The sequence below is a fragment of the Gastrolobium bilobum genome, unplaced genomic scaffold, assembly GCF_033153095.1.
Source record: "Gastrolobium bilobum isolate Gb01-03AN ecotype WA unplaced genomic scaffold, APGP_CSIRO_Gbil_v1 utg2195, whole genome shotgun sequence".
In the NCBI taxonomy this organism is placed as follows: Eukaryota; Viridiplantae; Streptophyta; class Magnoliopsida; order Fabales; family Fabaceae; genus Gastrolobium; species Gastrolobium bilobum.
The window spans coordinates 1,340,738-1,359,751 of NW_026895782.1; the positions used below are offsets into that span (position 1 = coordinate 1,340,738).

Below are 19,014 nucleotides of genomic sequence, written 5' to 3' on the forward strand. Positions count from 1 at the left end.
CATGTATTTATTATGGAGAGATGAGCAGCTTTGATGGAGAGATGACAAGCTTTGTGGAGAGATGTTCTCCAAGTTGGTTGCAGGTTGTAAGATAGTAAGTCTCTTTAGTTGATTTTTGTGGGTGGCTTTGTGATAAGTTTTGCAGAAATATCTTGACAATGAAATTTAGTATTACCGAGATGCGATCTTTCTTGACTAAAAAGTCTTTCCTTAATAATGAAAACTTTACTACGAGCCTTATATTAATATTCCATAGGATTTTATAAGAATTATGTTGTAGGAAAAATGATTGTGTAATGTTATAGAGATTCGTTTTATGTGCCCGTAGTTTTTTTTTTTCTTTAAAACATGTGGGCCCACAAAATGTTGTGTGTGTAGAAATGTTTGTATGATGATATTAAATGATAGAATGCAAACCCGATTCCATGTCAGGGTCCAATTAACATACAATTGTGAAAATATTGCGTCATATGCGCCTAAATGTTCATATTTTTTTATCGAGTTTATTCTCGCATAGTCGCATTACCCTATTATCAAGTATATATATTGGAATACAAAAAGGTCAGTATACTGGTATTAGAAATTTGGGAAGCATAAATAGATTTCTCCGTAATTGAATGTGTATGTTAAACTTTATTTCTAAACATTGACATTAATTAAAGGGAAAAATGTTTCTGCAGTTAATGCAGATAAGTTATCTGTATTTATTTTTAAAACGATGTCATTTTGATATTGAAATCTTAAAAAATTATAAATATAAAGATTATTATAACTCTGAAATAAATTAAAATTACAAATACACTATGATTTTCGCCTCAAAACAACGTCGTATTGGACTTACTGTAGATAATTTATCTGCAGTAACTGCAGAAAAAACGAACCCTTAATTAAATCACTTCATTTACAGTTAGAAAGATACATGAGTACAGTTGTATGCATTAATGTATAATATTTCTTATTTGAGGGAGCGTTTGGTAGAAGAGAAATTTTTTTTTTATCTGGAAATCTCGATTTTCAAAAATATAATTTTTATATTCAGTTTATGATAATATTTAAAAATTAAAAATTTAAAAAAATTTAGTTTCACAGGAATCCTACAAAATGACGCGTACCAAATACCCCCTGAAATTGTAAAAAAAGTAAAGTAAAAAAAAGTTATCCTTCATTCAATTTCAATCAAAAGATATCATAGCATGTAAATTTTTTTTTTACCATCAAGTGAATTAATTATTAAGGAATTATTTTAATTTAATTAATGAACTTGAATTCAAATTTTAAAAAACTTGATGAAAAAAGTTGTCACATATATAATTTTACTTAACTTAAATCAAACTAGTCTAATAATTAATGAAATAATAGATTATATAAAAATAATTCCCTTGTTTATGTTAAAATTAGAATAATATTTAAAAATTTATTCTAATAATATAGATGCTTATTATCTATTTTGTCATATCTTTCATAAAAACAAGAAAAAGGATGCGTTGAGTTTGTTATTAAATATGAAAATATTGTTTGCCAAAAAATATATATGAAAATATCACAAGAAAAAGGGATGAACAGAAGAGGGCCACGTGGTACTTATTAGCTGATGAGTGCACTTATAAGTTTGAATAACTTGATCCAATAATAGAGAAACACGTGTCGAGATCGTATTAGCTACAGCGCTGATAAAATCTCCCAAAGTATCCGATGCATTTTCTCATTCATCCTTTCCCTTCCTCCAATGGCTACCTACTCACTCTTGGTCTTGGCTCTTCTTCTCGTTTCCGCCGCCGTTACAACCACCGTGTACTCCGAGCGGATCGACGATGAAGAAGACCTTCTGATCCGTCAAGTGGTGTCGGACGTCGAGGATCACTTGCTCAACACCGAGCACCACTTCTCCACCTTTAAGACCAAGTTTGGCAAGACCTACGCTACAAAGGAGGAGCACGACTATCGATTCGGAATCTTCAAGAAGAACTTGATCCGAGCCAAGTCGCACCAGAAGCTAGATCCCTCTGCCGTCCACGGCGTCACCAAGTTCTCCGATCTTACTCCGTCGGAATTCCACCGCCAGTTCCTTGGCCTTAAGCCTCTTCGTCTTCCCGTGAATGCTAAAAAGGCTCCGATCCTCCCTACTAATGATCTCCCAACCGATTTCGATTGGCGCGATCGTGGAGCCGTAACTGGCGTGAAGAATCAGGGTTCATGTGGATCGTGTTGGGCGTTTAGCACCACAGGAGCGTTGGAAGGAGCTCATTTTCTGGCGACTGGCGAGCTAGTGAGCCTTAGTGAGCAACAACTTGTGGATTGCGATCATGAGGTTCGTCTTTCCTCTCTTGATGTATTGAGAGTTCCTTCTCCTATATTTTTATCTCTATAGCCTGACTTTGTATATGATTCAACCATTAGATTTTGCTGAGAAATTATTGAAGTATGTGTCACTTGAGATTGCTGATTCTGTTGATAAATTCACCTATTTGTCCTTTATACGCTTACAAACTTATGGTATAATTGCTGTGTATGGTTAATCACATGGTTCGATCGTTGTATTGATATTTAATTATTTACTGAAGACATTATGTACTAATGAATGCTCTCTTTTTTGAGAAATTGAACATAAATCTCATAGGAAGGTGGTAAATTTATCACCGGCATGATCTGGTGTAGCGTTTGGAAAAACATCATGAATTAACATCTATAAATTATTTCCCAGTGTGATCCAGAAGATAAAAGATCATGTGACTCAGGCTGCAATGGTGGGTTGATGACCTCCGCATTCGAGTACACAATCAAGGCTGGTGGACTTGTGCGGGAAGAGGATTATCCTTACACTGGAAGAGATGGTACCTGCAAATTTGACAAAAGCAAAATTGCTGCTTCCGTATCTAATTTCAGTGTGGTTTCCCTCGATGAAGATCAAATTGCTGCAAATCTGGTGAAGAATGGCCCTCTAGCAGGTAGCTTATTTTTTCTGTGGATAAACAGGCTTGGCCCCCTAGCATCCCTCTACCCCCTACCCCTTCCCCCAAAGGATTTTTGAGAAATGTCTACAGGATTCACTGATCGTCCCATGTTTTTTTGTTTTTCATAGAACAAGGTATATTGAATTGCCAATTAGAGAAATACTGACTTTTGCTTTGTATGGAACAGTTGGTATCAATGCAGTTTTTATGCAGACTTATATAGGTGGCGTCTCATGCCCATACATCTGCGGCAAGCATTTGGATCATGGGGTTCTTCTGGTGGGCTATGGTGCTGGTGCTTATGCTCCCATTAGGTTTAAGGAAAAGCCTTACTGGATCGTAAAGAATTCATGGGGGCAGAGCTGGGGAGAGGAAGGATATTACAAGATCTGCAGAGGTCGCAATGTATGTGGGGTGGATTCCATGGTCTCAACCGTAGCTGCTATAGATAGATCTAACCATTAAATATGAGGATAACTTATCGTGGTTGTGGTACCAAACTATGGGAGTTTATGTAAATAATTTGTGTAATGCACTGTTATGGAGAAAGATACTGCTACTCTTATGTTTATGTATTATGTAATTTTCTATGCTAGCTAGTCTTGCTACAAATTATTATACATTGTAGCTATGTCAAGTAACGTGAATGAAAATAATTTGTCTTGTTCCAAATAATATTGACTTCTACTATACGAATTTTTTTTCAATACATCAGATGTACCTATTTCGGTACTTTTTTTTTTTAATTAGGGAAATTATTTTTTCATTTATTTCCGTATTTTTTTTATTATTCTTGCTAAATCTCAAACTTTTCCCAGTGTACCGTACCTAAGGTTTTCTCCTACTATACAGCCCAGTGAACTTGGGTGAAATTTTGCTAAAGGAGATCAGTTAAGAATTCGGAGAGCTAATAATGGAATGTCTCGTGATGTTAATAATAAATTGTCTACCGGAGTAATTTGGCATGACAATATCGTCTGAAAACAATTTGAATTGACTAGACAAAACAGTTATGTAGTAAAAAACGAGAACAAATTTTACACTATACACAACTGAGGTGTCATATACATTCAATGCCTTCGGTAAAACGGAAACCCCTCAAATTGTAGTTACTGATTAGGATCAGCCAAAGCAGACTCCCTTCCTCCTATACTGCAGGTTTTTGAGTTGTGACTACAAATTTACTGGCTAACAAATCGGAAAGATAGGTGTTCCATTGTTTCAGAGCTCTTATTCTAGCAGACATTTGACAAAATGAATACATGATATAATTACATACTAGGTGGCATGCAGGGGATAGCTTCATATACAAGACATGCCAGGTTCTATAGGCAAAATTGACATATTTCTATTTATACATGCCATCTGGTATTTGGCAACTAAAGTTCATCCTCATCAGCAAGTAATGTAAATGAAAATGGGAAGAACTTGTAACCGTCTCCCTCATAAAATTTGTTCTGAAATTCTACCCAGTGAAGTCTCAAAGCATGCAAAAAAGCACTTAGAGTTTCCATTACCAGTAACACACCAACAGTTGCACATATAAAAACTATAATGCCAACAATTAGAACAATGGTGTTGTTAAACCTGCACCAGTCACACAAACAAAGGATTTTTAAAACGACAAGAACTTTCTTAATGGTACACCGCTTGCATAACACAACTAAAAGAACTTACCCCCAAGCCAGAAGTAGAACTTTGTCATAAAAAACACTTGATAACTCTGAATGAGCTAAACTGAACAAGACCAAAAACCAAAATAGAAATTAAAATGAAACGGTATGATGCATTTCTAATACGAAAGATATAACTTCAAGGCTCGTCCATACAAGGTAGCACCAAACATCTAGTGGAACAAGTAGCCGCAACTAATGCAAGTGCGACAGTATACCATACACGTTTTTATGTCATTTGACTACCCTGAATAGAAATCCAAACAACCAACCCTTGAAAGAAAAAAAAAATGAAATAAAAGGCATAATCCTGAAACTTGCCGAGGACAAGATATTAGTGTCAAGGTTTCTTCTTCAAGCTGATGATCATTCTGTAGTAAACGGTATTAGGCGTACATGTTAATGCTGGCAATGTATGGATATGCGGATCTAACCAAGATGAAAAAGTGCTTCCGGTTGGGTTTACTAACCCGTAAGTATGCAGATGTTAGCTCATAGATTTTCAGCAAGTGGCTAGACATAGGTTTTGCTGTGTCTTTCGTGGTTTGTTTCATGATGCAATGCCTAAATTTGCTAGATTCAGCAACTAGCCAACCACAAATGATTTGATCCTATCAAACCTAGTTACAATGCATTCGTTTCATGAGGTCACTAGAGTCATTGTTAGATAATAAGATAATGGTCTCTAGCAACACATCTAATTTTCGAATATGTTCCTTCTACACACGAATTCATTTTGTTGAGTTTTCTTCCATTCCCAAGGACTTAACAGGATCCTAAAGTCCACTGGACCTTCACTGATTCATAGTTCGTGCCACCCATGTATTGCAATTTCTCAAAGCCTAAAATGTATTCCAAACTGAGCCCTCACCTACCATACTTGAAGGGGGAAACAGCATGCCCATATCCATGTTGAATTTTAATTCATTGTAACCAAAACTCACACAATGGCATAAAAAACATTCAACTATCTACCTGAGGGCCCATAAACGTAGATACGAAGCTGTATTAGACACAGCTCCAAGCACAAATTCTATTGTATGTATAAGTTGGTGCACGAAAACCTCGCTGAACTCAAATTCCTCATGGTCAGGGGGAATACTATGTGACTCTGATTCAAGAGGGTCATCCGTGTTGTGGAGCAAAGAGTAAGATTGACCTTGATGCCTCTGAGGAAGCATGGTAATAAAAATTAGAATAGTGTTTAATAAGAATAAATAAATAAATCAAAATAATAGTTTAGAGTATACTTCTTGATGTTGCTTCTTCAGGAGAAAGGGCTTGGGTAACAACATCCATGGTACTGCGACAAGTGCCAACAGTAGTAACGCAAGCTAAAGCAAAGAAACAGTGGCCAGTTCAGATGTGGCATCTGTTCAATATCACTAAACAAAAAAAAAAAAAAAAAAAAGTATCCAAATCAAAGTTGAAAATTCTTACTTGAAGGAATTTTTGGCCACCAAAGAGCTGGTTTTCACCCAAATCATCAGTTGGACTTAGGAACATGTATATCATCACATGATACAGGTCAGCCTGTGATCCAGTGCACCATTTTACAACTATGAGGAGTGAAAGGTAGCCAAACAGGCTGTTTAAGAATATCATTTGGGGAACAAACTGGTACCTGAAGCAACATCGGTAAATCAAACAGCGAACACTACAAAGATAAACAACAGACCACATTCAACTAATGCTGTTTTTGGCTATTACCAGATATTTATGTTGTTTCCAAAGTATTTTGCATTATAGTAACTCAATAAGATTCCAAGATTCATCTGTGATACTCCCAGTAGAATTGACATCTTCATCTTCATAGAGTTAAGAAATGGCAGTTCAGTCCGAGTACCATGCCATTTGGGATCCAGACCAAATGGGTAAGTGTCACGCACTTTTATTAAACCTGTTGTAGAAGCATCCCTGAAAAGTAATAATAAATACTAGGCATATATATAATGTGACCAATTAGCATAACAGAAAATTAATGTCGAATAAATTTTATTCATAACCACCTGCATGAAGGATCACGGCATGCATAGGCAGATGGTCCAAATAGTTCAAATGGAACAGAGAAGAATTCATTGTATATCAATCCCGTGTAGATTGAGAAGAGTGCCATCATCATAATAATATAGCGTCCACCAAAAGCCATTTCTAATATGTCTCCAAGTTTCTGTCATCAACAAAACCGATGCTGGCATAAAAAAGGAGAAAATATTCAGATTGAACACAAAACCCCATGAGCTAAGTACCTGACAAGAAAACTTTTTCTCTCTTATTATGAAATACAAAGCCGCCAGTAATAAGCATATGCCATGCCCCCAGTCACCAAACATTACAGCAAAAAGGAATGGAAACGTGATGATTGTGTATACACCGGGATTTGCTTCCTGGTACTTGGAAACTCTGTCAAGTATTAACAATTTTATTTGAGTTCTAGGCAGACAATCAATTCATCAAGATGCAACCAAGAAACTCGGTGGAAATAGAATGTAAAATCCACGGTTACAAGTTGTACGATAAAGCCTTAAAACTAAAGGGATGCAGAAAGAGTGCAAGAAAAGTATTCTGTCCTTCAGTGTAAGGATACAAACAACTTCGAAAGTCTCAATTATTAGATTTTTGTGACATGATAATTGCGACCCAAAAACTTCAACAATATTAGATATTATTAGATTGAACTAAAAGCAAGTATGTATCTTAATTACATAAAATCCGCATGCTATCACTCTCGGTTATGTAGGAATTGAAAACCTACATTTGACATTGGTGCAAGACTTGACACACTTACACTAGTCAACACCGTTTTTCAAAACTTTATTCTAAAAGATCAATTCAACCCAAAAGTTTAAGATGATAAGTTTGTTTAACACACTCCCTCGTAGAAGAACTCATTAGACTTGAGGAGTGGACAATACATCATACCCCCGTCTACTGTCTACATGTACTAAGAAACTTTACAGTATTTAATTATTTATTATAGAATATCGAACTCATAACTACTTAGTCACTGAGACTCTATATCATATAAAGCAACCAATTTAACCTCAAAACTTAAATTTAAAATGCATAATTACAGTAGAAAATAATGTTGGATTAATATGAAAATTTTACGAACATGATACAAAATTTTCATCTACTAAAGAGATTTTTATGAGTATATGATGGGTCTCTCAAACTCTATGACAGTTTACCAGCGCAGAGCCATGGGAGTGGAGCTAATGACAACCCAAAGTTAGTTACTAATATAGACATGTGGCAGGCTATTAATGGAGAAGGGAATATTGAGGTGAGTGGTATTGAAGATTCAGGAGTACAAGGGTTTGTTTGGTGCGACGTATAAGGCATGATAATATAAGCTTATACTATACATTATGACATTTTTAGTTATTTGGTGCGACCATCGTATAGTAGAAGCTTATACAGCATGAACCCTTTATACATCAAAAAGATGTATAACTTAATGGTCTAAGGAGGTGAGATTAGACATGATAAGATAACGATGTAGTAGGTGTAAACCCTTCTCATATCTCTTCCCCATTCTAACCCTTGCTTTGGAAAGTTGCTTCTTCAATGGCTTCGACTTTTCAGAAACTACTGAGAAAATCACTACCACCCACAACAAGATTCATCAATGGCTTTAATCCCTTGCAAGCACCCAATCCAATTTTTGCTCTTCATCGAGAATGTCACCGACCCACGACCCCAATTCCATTAATGGAACACTTCCCTTCTGGGTCTTCGTCATGGTCAACCGTGATCTTTCCTAGCTTCCCTTTTGGGTTTTTTTCAAAACCCATTTTTGCTAGCGGGTTTTGCTTCCCTGAGGTTGAGGACGCAGATTTGGAAGATTCTCGAGCCAGCTGGGCTGATAGCGCGTAGAAGAAGAAGAAGAAGGTGACCAAGCACAAGTACCAAAAGTTGAGGAAGTGCATGAGGAGACAGTCTTAGGTGAGGGTTCAATGGTTGGTGTTTTTTGGGGGCAATAGGAATGAGAATGCATTGAATGACCTTGATGAATTAATTTTCCTGATTTTGTATTATTTTTTTAAAAAAAATTGTTAACTGAAACTGTAATCTCGTCTTTCTTTCAATTAGTTTGATGAATTACAATGTTGTTATTGCACTACTATGAAGAGACAGTCTTGTCTTAGATGGATGAGATTTGTTCCTTTTATTTTTGTTTTGACTTTGCAAAGGCATGAATGTGGCTTTATGACTAATCCATTGCAGAGGGAAATCCATGGATGTGGAATCCTCTCAAACAAGCCCCCTTTTTTTAGTACATTCAAACAAACCCTTTCTCCTATAGACTTACCTGATCTATTTCCATAATTTCCCTTTGCATCCAACCCTAAATTTAAACAAATTCCTGACTTGCTTTTTAAGGGACTATCAAAGAAAGAATAAATTTTAACTATATTTGACAGGGTCTTTATGTGTTATTGTGGTATACTGACAACACTTTACTACTTCAAACAATAGTAGCCCTGTTCTTAAGAATTTTTTATGGGTTTTATGCTTTATATCTGCACTTCACTCTTGCTTCACCTTTTCACCCCGTTTTGTACATGTTAGATTTGTAACTAAGCATCAAACATTTCTTTCCTGTTAGTAGTAATGATTGGTAACAAATTTTTACACAGTTGTTGAAGATGGATCAAACTAGAGCATGGGACAAAGGCAGTTATTCTGTTTGGGGCGTGCTCTTTTGAGGAGGAGTAGGATATTGGTGCTGAATGAAGCAACTGCATCAATTGATAATGCAACCGATTTGATTCTGCAGAAAACTATTAGGACTGAGTTTGCAGATTGTACAGTAATCACAATAGCACACAAGATACCAACTGTGAAGGATTGTATTATGGTTATTTCAATTTTTTTTTCTTTGGCCTTTGCTGCTTGAGAACTTGAAGTATTCAAATAGATAATGATATAAATGGTGTGAGCAAAATCGATGTATCCTAGAGTTGAGGAATAATAGTGTTGCAATCAAGGTCTTATATTTGATATATATTGTGCATATTCATTTTTTAATTTAATATTGAAAAAATTTATTTCAATAAAATCTATTTTATTTTTTGGACATGCTGATTAATAGATTTTTATAAAAATTAATATATATGACATGTTTGAAAGAATTATATAAATCTTTTATTAAAGGGTATTTTTGTCAAAAATATTTATTTTTATCCTATCTGGTACTATACATTGCATTATCAAACACTGGATAATATTATCTTATACGATACATTATCTTATACAATGTCATGCCAAACACTGTATAGTATTAAAATTTAATCAGGTCTTATACAATCAGGCTTTATACTATCAGGTCTTATACTATACTATGCACCAAACATGCCCTAAGTTAGCTAGTGGAAGGAGAACATGGGTGAAGAATGTTGTAATGAGGTGTTGGTAATGACACTGGGCAGGGGTAGTCTCAGTTGCTGTAAAGGTCTATGAGTCCATTGTAATTCCTCTTCCAATTGGGTAGTTGATTGGGAGGAAGGTGTCTCTTTCATTAGCTGTTATGAGTTGTGTTCACTGTTAATGTATATGACTATGTTTTTCCTTTAATCAAAGTGAAGTTGTTATTCAGTGAAATCAATAATCTCTCTTTCTTAATTCGTTATTTCTTCTGCTAAATTACCGGTACCAACATTTTAGTATCAAAGCGTTCACGATCCATGAGCGTTGTATGGTACGAACGTGAATGGAGAATCGACTTGAAGATATAGAGCGCAGGTCAGAAGGAATGGAGAACCGATTGGGTGGAGTGGAAGCGGAGGTCCGACAGTTGAGGGAGGCTTTCATGGAGTTCTTGAATCGGTTGGACAACCGGGGAGGTGGTGCAGGAAGAGTTCGGAGGACCGGTGGGCCAGAAAGAGAGCTGGGAAATGGTGTAACTGCAAGTGGATTTGCTTGGAGAGATGAAGAGAGGATGCGTCGGGTGGAAGTTCCATATTTCACCGGTGACGACCCTTACAGATGGATTTTTCGAGTCGAACGTTATTTACGCGTAAACCGAATACCTCCAAAGAAACAGGCGGAGACAACTTCGATTTATTTGGAGGGAGAAGCTCTAAGTTGGTTCCAGTGATGGGAACCAAGAAATCCATTGATTGATTGGGCAATGTTCAGGGCAGCGATTTTACAACATTTCGATGTCTCACCTTCAAGAAACACCTATAAAGCTTTAATGGAGTTGAAGCAATCTGGGACTGTGGCGGAATTCAGGAAGCAATTTGAAGTGTTGTCGGCTCAATTGAGACACGCTGACGAAGAGATGATGAAGGCCGCATTTCTGACAGGGCAAAAACCGAAAATAAGAGTTGAGCTTCGCCTGCATTCACCTGACAACCTTGTACGAATGATGTTGTTGGCTATATGTGTTGAATAAAGCGAAACAATGTTGCGCGGGACACGAATTTGGGACGAAATGGGTTTGGGCCTGTTAATGGTAGCAGCTTTGGAGGGAAGCCTGCACTAACAAACCGGGGAGGCCAAGCTAGATCCAAGTGGACGGGAAATGTGCCTGTTGCTACGGCCCAACAAGCCATCACACCCACAATCTCAAACCCAATCCTCAGCTGCTAGTAACTCAAACGCGAACCCTAATCAAAATGTAAGGGGGACAAATGAGGAAGGAGGGACTTATCAATAGACATAAACGATGGCAAACGTGACGGACGGTCGTCGTGGAAGCCGTTTTCGTCGCCAGACACCAAAAGAGATAGATGATCGCCGACATTGTAATTTATGCTTCCGTTGTGATGGACCCTTCAATTTGGGTCATGTTTGCCCGAATCCACAGTTGCATGTCATGATTTTGGGTGAAAGCATGGAGGAACCGACAGAGGAGGAGTTTGGCAAGGAGGAGGAGATGGAAAACAGAACGAAGCCCTCCAACCCATTGTTCAAAGCGTGGTGGGGATCACTTCTAACCGGTCCTTGAAGCTCTGGGGGAAGTTCCAGGCCATAAAGTGGTGGTGTTGATCGACACCGGAGCTTCTCACAACTTTATTGGTGAAGGCACGGTGGACGTTTTGGGGTTGCCGATGTTCACTTCGAAATCAAAGACTCGACAACTCAGATCTAAACTTCGATTAATGAAGAAAGGTGAGAAATCAGTTTCTGAGTATCTTTCACGAATCAAATCGTTGTGCAATTCGTTGAGGGCAATTCGAAATCCAGTCTCCAAAGATGATCACATCGAGTACATTCTCGAAGGATTACCTTCGGAATATAATTCCTTCATTCGCACCGACGCAAAAATGCACTAAACCAGTTACTTTGTTCACCTCTGTTTTTTCGAACGAAAAACAGCGCATGAACCAGTTGACTTAGAGCTCTGATTCTCTCGTTCCTGATCGTTCCAATGGTACAAGTAGAGCTCGTGGAAGATGTGGAGGACGCTCTAACAGAGGCAGAGGACGTGGTGCTCATGCAAACATATACTGTCAACTGTGTTACAAGTACGGACACGATGTCCACTCGTGCTGGTTCCGGTTTGATGAGAATTTCGTTGCTACATTAGCTCTTCCCACTGGAAATGTGTCTCCTCAGTTCTTTGAAGCTCCACAACAATTGTCCTATCATAACCAACAACAACGACAATATGTTGAACAATATCAGGCTCAACAGGACCAGTATCCAAGGTCATATTAGTATGTTCGTCAACCAGGAATGTCATCAGCTCCTCAAGCAACGGTAAAAAGTCATCAATCTGGAATACTACCCATACCTAGCACTCAACCAGCATTGGAATGGTACCAAGATTCAAGAGCGAGCCATCATATCACAGTCAATCCTATGAATCTGCTGCAAAGTCAACAATTATCTGGTAAAGATCAAGTCTTCATTGGCAATGGTCAAGGATTGTCCATTAGTTCTGTTGGTAGTTCAAAATTCTTGTCACCCAAAGATCCTAAAACTGAGTTATCACTTAAAAATCTTCTTCATGTCCCTTCGATTATGAAGAACTTGTTAAATGTTAGTGCTTTTGCCTGTGATAATAATGTTTTCTTTGAATTTCACCCCACTAAATGTTTTGTCAAATCGCAGAGGTCTCATAAAATTCTCTTAGAAGGCACACTTGGTCAGGATGGGCTCTATTGCTTCTCAAACATAGTTTTTCCTTCTGCATCTGCTCGGTCTCAGTCATCTCCTCTGGTGTCTAGTTGTAATGTTGTTCAAACTTCAAATATATTGTCTATGTCAAATTGCAATATTGTAAAGTCAAGTTCATGTACTCAAGCTAATATCATTTCAGATTTTGCTATTCCTTGTAGCATTGTCACCTTGGACATCGACACGATGTAACTCTCAGAAATGGACTTAATATATGTAAGATACAATGCAATAATAAATTTGAGCTTGATTTATGTTCATCATGTTGTATTGGCAAAGCTCACAGACTCCCCTCTCTTCCATCCACAACAGTGTATCACTCTCCTTTTACACTAATGTACAGTGACTTATGGGGCCCAGCACCAATTAAACCAACCTCTGGAAAATTACCCGTAGTACATAGTCTAAGGAGAAAAAAAAAGCAGTTTTTATATTATAACTATGTATTACCCCTAATACATAGGTATAATGAGTTGTTGCAAAAAAAATTTCCTTCCAGCAACATAAGAAGTATTAAAGCCAAAAATAAATTATATAACTTGGACAAAAGGGTGAAAAATTAAGATATATTCATTTTATAAAAGTTGAGCAAATTAGTAAAGAATGTTTAAAATTTAAATGTTATTTGATGCAAAATATATGAAAAGAACCTTACTATCAAGATAAGAATAAAAAGTTTTAGATAACCATAGAATGAATCATGTATTTATTTATGGGAAAAATGTTTCTGCAGTTAATATGCAGATAAGTTATCTGCATTTATTCCCAAAATGATGTCATTTTGGTATTGAAATCTTAAAATATTATAAATATAAAGACTATTATAATCCTGAAATAAATTAAAATTTCAAAAACAACATAATTTTCGTCCTAAAACGACATCGTATTGGACTTACTGCAGATAACTTATCTGCAGTAACTATAGAAAAAACGAACCCTTTATTTATTTATTTCCGTGTGATCAAATCGGATAAGATTATAAGAGCAATAAAGTTATCCCTATCACAAGGAATAAAAAAATATATTGTATTATTAAATTATACAATATAAAAACATTATTCGATTTTCTATTCAATATCATTTTTATTATTATTAACGTATTGATCGGCGCTTTGTACTCGTCAATTCTTATATTTTTTTCATTAAGATAAAAAGGTGTTCAAGGGTTAACAATTATAATAGACACAAGTTAAGATAAATGTAATACAAGTTATTTTCATTTTCTTTAGTCATTCGCAGCTATAATATATTCCAACTTCACATGAAAAATTAAAAGTTAAACTGAGAACAGGACACATATACCATGCATCATCACGTTGGATTAAATCTTCAGGCGTGAATTTTTATGATTAAAAATGGAAGTTTGATCAAAATTACGGGAGTTTCTTTTTTTAGAAAAAAAAATGCTAAATTTTGGAATGAACATGCGAAGCTCTGTGACTTACCCATAGGCATCTACAATCTCTTGAAAGGAAGAAGTAAACTTGTTAGTGCAAAAATAGGTAGGCGGTGATTCCTTCGTCTGTAAAACCTGAAATATCGCCCCAACTTGAGACATACAGTCCATTGTTGCCCGCTGCAATACTTTCTGAATCTGCCAAGTATTGAATTCAAATTAGTTAGCCATGACAGTCAGTAAAAAATTGCAATTCATATAGATTTAATCACATCGTATCAGAAATCAAATTCACAGTTCAAGGACAAACCTGATTTGTTGCAAAAACAGGACACCAGCCTTCTGCAAGGAGACATTTCTTTGTCACATTAATGCTAAGCATGTTTAGTGTGTGATAAATGGATTTTTCCTTCTTCAACTATCAATTAAAATTTAAGAAAGGAAATGTCAGCGTCGGAATGAAAATTAATTGCAAAGGCTTAGAAGCAAAACTAAAAAGAGAAACATATATTATATAAATACTATGCATGTCTTTTAGCAATAATCCTTAGAAATACTAAATCAAAACTGTCAAACAAACCAGGAGGCTCCACTGCTCATAATGATATCCAATTGTCTGCAACAGAGTGCTCCTGTGAACCAATCCTACATCAATTGTAGTCTTCAATTCTGAAAGTTTTCCAGACACCTAGCAAATTCATAATCTGCAATAATTATTTTATGTGGCTTATCCACAATCAAACTATGAAGAACAGCTAACATGGGTAAAGTAGGCCTTGGGAACTTGGAAGAAGCTCATTCACAACATATGATCCAGAATCTTGAATATGATGAATATCATTTTTTAGCAAAACATGGGATTGATTCAATGTTTTTGTAATCACTACAATTAAGCTAGTCAACTTTATCCTAGTCTTCTGGCCTTCATACATGTTTTTTCATTCACCACGTAATATAGAAACATTTTCCTTTTGAGTCACAGAATGTTGTTTGGAAATGAAGCAGGAACTACACATATAAATAGATTAAGTGAACTTTTTCTGTTGGAAAAAATGGCTTACTTAAGCCATTGCGTAAACACTGTTGAACTTGGATAATAATAAAACAAAAAACAAGAAAATGTTACCAGGAAAACAAAACTGAACTGGCTTTACAGAAAAAAGAAAGAGGATTAAAGATGTAAAGCATTCATCTGAAATGCCGAAACTACATAGTAAGTATGAAGCTCTTATTTACCAAAAACAAAATAAAATAAAAATATGCAGTTCTTATTGGTATTTAACAAGAAATACTCAAGAGGCAGCAGTCTGTAGCATTTAGTTAATAACAATTGAAAACTAAGCAGAAACCTAAATGAAAATTACGTGTACCTCTGCTATCATCTGAAATTGTTTACCCAAGTCATCTGAGAAAGGATAACGATTTGCTCCAAAAGCATCACATATTTTCAGAATTTTACTTTTAACTCGCTCTCCAGAATAAAAGACAACAAATACATTTTTATGAACCTGTAAAAAGGGGGGTTATGCGTTTATTAACCAAAAAGATTAAAAAGTAGAAGTGACCGATAACAATAGAAGAGTAAATTGCCAGAATCAGAAAAATAATTTCACATAAAAATATGTCAAAGCAGCATCTTCTTTAATCTCTGAAAATTTACAGCTTTCTAGTGACAAATAATAAAAGGAGCAAGCATGGTGATCTAGTGTGCATACATATATCTGAAGTTAAGAGATTAAAGATTTAAATTTAAGATTTTAGAATAACCTTCTCTCCTGACAAAGGATCAAGAACAGGATGTTCAACCGCATCTTGCTTGAGAAACACATTTCCTCTAGTAGCACGAAATAAAATTCTTTCAAAAGGAATTGATTTTTCTCTAGGAACAAGACCACTGATAAATCCCAGCTTAATCTGCTTTAACGGTGTTGGCGTCTCCTGCAGAACATAAATTTGCTAAGCCTCATCAACAGGAAAAATACAACAAAACTGTTAAGTAATAAACAGAAATTACAAAGCTGCAGCGTGTACTTGTTCCAGTAACAATGGGCTGTCAATAGACCCTTCAACAATTGTCTTAACTTCAAGCTCTCTCTGGTGAGCTACAGCACTATTTTGTGCTGAAGAGAAAAACTCACTAACCTGAAATGATAAAACAAAAAAGGAATTACCACTTTAACTGCAGCAACCTTATACAACCAAGGAAGAAAAGAATAGACCAAGCTATATGATCACATAAATGACACAAGTCTAAGAATAAGTTTGCATCTTTACTAACAATATGTATACAGTGTAAATAATAAAATGAATACACAATTTTATTTAAACATAAAAAAGATCAACAGAGAAGTTAACCAATGTATCAGATGTATTGATGGCAATTGTGGCAATGGTGAACTTAGCAAACCATACCTTCTCTAGAACAAGCTTATACTCCAACAGCTCGTTGTAAGTGTGTTGCAACTTCTCATTATTTGCATTAATCTCGAGTAGCTCGGCTTCAAGTTCTGCAAGTTTAATCTAGCCATGAAGAAAATTTCATTACATGGTACTGAATTCTTACAGAATAACGGATGATAAAAATATCAGAGCACATAGCAACCTCCAAATTTTCCAGATCAACAACACTGTCTCTTGTTGACCGCGCTGAGGGTGATACACCTGCCTTCGTCATTTGTTCCTTAAATAATCGCAGCGTACGTGCCATCTCCCCACATCTTTTAATCTAAATGGTAAAATGGTTAGTTTTTCAGTCTAGTAAATAAATCAATTCTATAAAATGTGACATAATAGAATACGCCGGTACGAATTTTTGGCACTGTTGAGAATACGAGGAGCACCAAAAGATGGAATTACTTAGTAACACTGACATGTTCACTATCGCATATAAATACCTAATTTGATCCCGGAGCTCAAAGTGTTGGGCGGGAGTCCAATTAGGGGAGACTATCATCCATACATTTAAATGTGTCTATGTGTCTGAGTGACAAACCCACAACAATGAGGGATCCAATACCACGTCTTAACCCAAAACCAATGAGAGATCCAATATCTCATCTTAACTCAAAACCTTAATGTATTAGGTTTATGGATCTCCTCAAGCTGAAACTTCTTCAAGTAGTAATGGGTTTGGGTAGACCTACAAACCTGAACACCAACCACTATCTTCAAATACTCGGTAACCCATCAAACGAGTTTGAACGATAAACTCAGAACAAGGGATCCGATACCACATCTTAACCAAAAAACTTAAACATTGAATTTATAGATTTTTTATTTATATTTGTTATGTTTAGCCCCTTCCTTCCTTTTCCGCGTGAGACTTTGTATCAGTCACACTTGAATTCCCACACAAAGATGCCTAAAAGCAAAGACACTAATTGCCACTTAGCCTCACCAATACCTCTGGCCATAAAAAGGTAAAACGATCTCATTGTGCTTGTGCCAATTAAGATCACCTAATTATATTTGGTTGAAGGAGTTCCCTCCTATGCTTAAGTTGTCAACACAATATATATCAAATTCTCATCCTACGTTCACATGCACAGAACATTAAAGATCTAAAATGTCCTGAAATTAAAAAAATAAAATAACAAATAAATAAAAAAAAATCCAGAAATCCGTATTTGCTTCCAACAAGAATGTGAATCATAAAAATAGTTTAAAGCAAACCGAAAACTGTAAGCAGAATAACGACAGCATGTAATGGATGCACTATGTGTGTACCTGTGTATGCGTAACAACTAAAATGTTAAGTCTTAATAACGCCATGCACACAAACATAATTCATGAACACCAGAAATTATTATCAAGGACACACACACAAAGCACAGGCGCATAGGTTCTTTTATTTATTTATTATTATTTATTTTGTGATGCAACATAAGCGTAACTATGCAGACAGAGATGTGATAGGTACCTGAGAAGCATAAGTCCGTTGGAATGGGCTTTTTTTTGCATTAAGCTGGAGAATTGATTTAAACAAGAATTATCAATGTAGGAAATAAATAACATTCAGATAGATGAAGAAATCAAAACATCATGTGAGTCAGAGCAATGCCATGTTCAGAGTAAAAGAATCGAAGACGAGAGAAATGAGAATTGAAAAGGAGGCATACATCTTTGAATTGGAAGAGACCGAGATCGCCAAGGTAAGAGATGGATCGATGAGCCGATTCGATTGGAATAATCAATTGAACGAGTTGCATAGGCTCCGATCGTAGCAGGTCCATCGTGGGAAGAAAACAACCTTCATTCCCCATCTAAATGAATGCCTGTGATGTGAATATGCTCTTGCTTTATAGAAACAAGAGTTCGTTTGCAATCACCGCACTAAATCAAATCTTACCTCTACTTCCATCCCGCGGTTTATAATGCTTCCTTTTCGTCCTAACGCTCACGCGCGCATGTGATGAATAATAATAGTTTTTGGATATATCGGTAGGAATTAAACACACACCTGATACAAACTACTCAAATCTCTTGTCATTAGACCAATTGTAATGACTTCAATAGTAAGAGTTTTATTTCAACAAAATTAAACCAAAATAAGGAATATATTTATAATTTATATATTTAAAAATTTTAAATTATTAATATACAATTTTAAAAATAAATAAAAAATATGAATTTCATAGATTAGTTAAATTGATTATAAAAGTGTTTACGAAAAAAAATCATTATAAAAGTTGTGTGTATTAATAATTATACACGACAAACAAATAGATAATATTCTATTATAAATTGAATTAAAAAAGATGATCATAGCTTTTAATAACTAAAAAAAATATTGAAAGACTTTATCTAAAATTAAGAGAAAAATATTTTAAACAAATAAATAAATAGATTAAAAAAGTGAATC

The 19,014-nt window shown here is 35.7% G+C and overlaps 2 protein-coding genes across 2 annotated transcripts; one reads left to right on the top strand and one right to left on the bottom strand.

Annotated features, from left to right (window-relative positions):
* The first annotated feature begins 1,702 nt into the window (after positions 1-1,702).
* Positions 1,703-3,640, top strand: LOC133295875 (cysteine proteinase 15A-like). Its single transcript, XM_061494748.1, has 3 exons — positions 1,703-2,308; positions 2,702-2,945; positions 3,139-3,640. The coding sequence occupies exons 1-3, from the start codon at positions 1,727-1,729 to the stop codon at positions 3,414-3,416; spliced, it is 1,104 nt and encodes a 367-aa protein (XP_061350732.1). The 5' UTR covers positions 1,703-1,726; the 3' UTR covers positions 3,417-3,640.
* Positions 3,641-4,330: 690 nt separating this feature from the next.
* LOC133295847 (V-type proton ATPase subunit a3-like) lies at positions 4,331-18,415 on the bottom strand. Its single transcript, XM_061494708.1, has 18 exons — positions 18,272-18,415; positions 18,073-18,117; positions 16,756-16,878; positions 16,566-16,673; positions 16,185-16,295; positions 15,921-16,091; positions 15,524-15,661; positions 14,734-14,841; positions 14,464-14,571; positions 14,203-14,351; positions 6,874-7,027; positions 6,634-6,794; positions 6,335-6,541; positions 6,065-6,248; positions 5,875-5,958; positions 5,600-5,793; positions 4,629-4,688; positions 4,331-4,538 (listed from the first exon to the last, which is right to left on the bottom strand). The coding sequence occupies exons 1-18, from the start codon at positions 18,413-18,415 to the stop codon at positions 4,331-4,333; spliced, it is 2,457 nt and encodes an 818-aa protein (XP_061350692.1).
* Positions 18,416-19,014: the final 599 nt, after the last annotated feature.

Coding starts and splice junctions, on each gene's coding strand:
- LOC133295875 (XM_061494748.1), top strand. CDS start 1,727: ATGGCTACCTACTCACTCTTGGTCTTGGCTCTTCTTCTCGTTTCCGCC. Junction 2,309..2,701: donor TTGTGGATTGCGATCATGAG/GTTCGTCTTTCC, acceptor ATTATTTCCCAG/TGTGATCCAGAAGATAAAAG. Junction 2,946..3,138: donor GAAGAATGGCCCTCTAGCAG/GTAGCTTATTTT, acceptor TGTATGGAACAG/TTGGTATCAATGCAGTTTTT.
- LOC133295847 (XM_061494708.1), bottom strand. CDS start 18,415: ATGGGGAATGAAGGTTGTTTTCTTCCCACGATGGACCTGCTACGATCG. Junction 18,118..18,271: donor GTCTCTTCCAATTCAAAGAT/GTATGCCTCCTT, acceptor TCAATTCTCCAG/CTTAATGCAAAAAAAAGCCC. Junction 6,249..6,334: donor GGAAACAACATAAATATCTG/GTAATAGCCAAA, acceptor ATGTTGCTTCAG/GTACCAGTTTGTTCCCCAAA.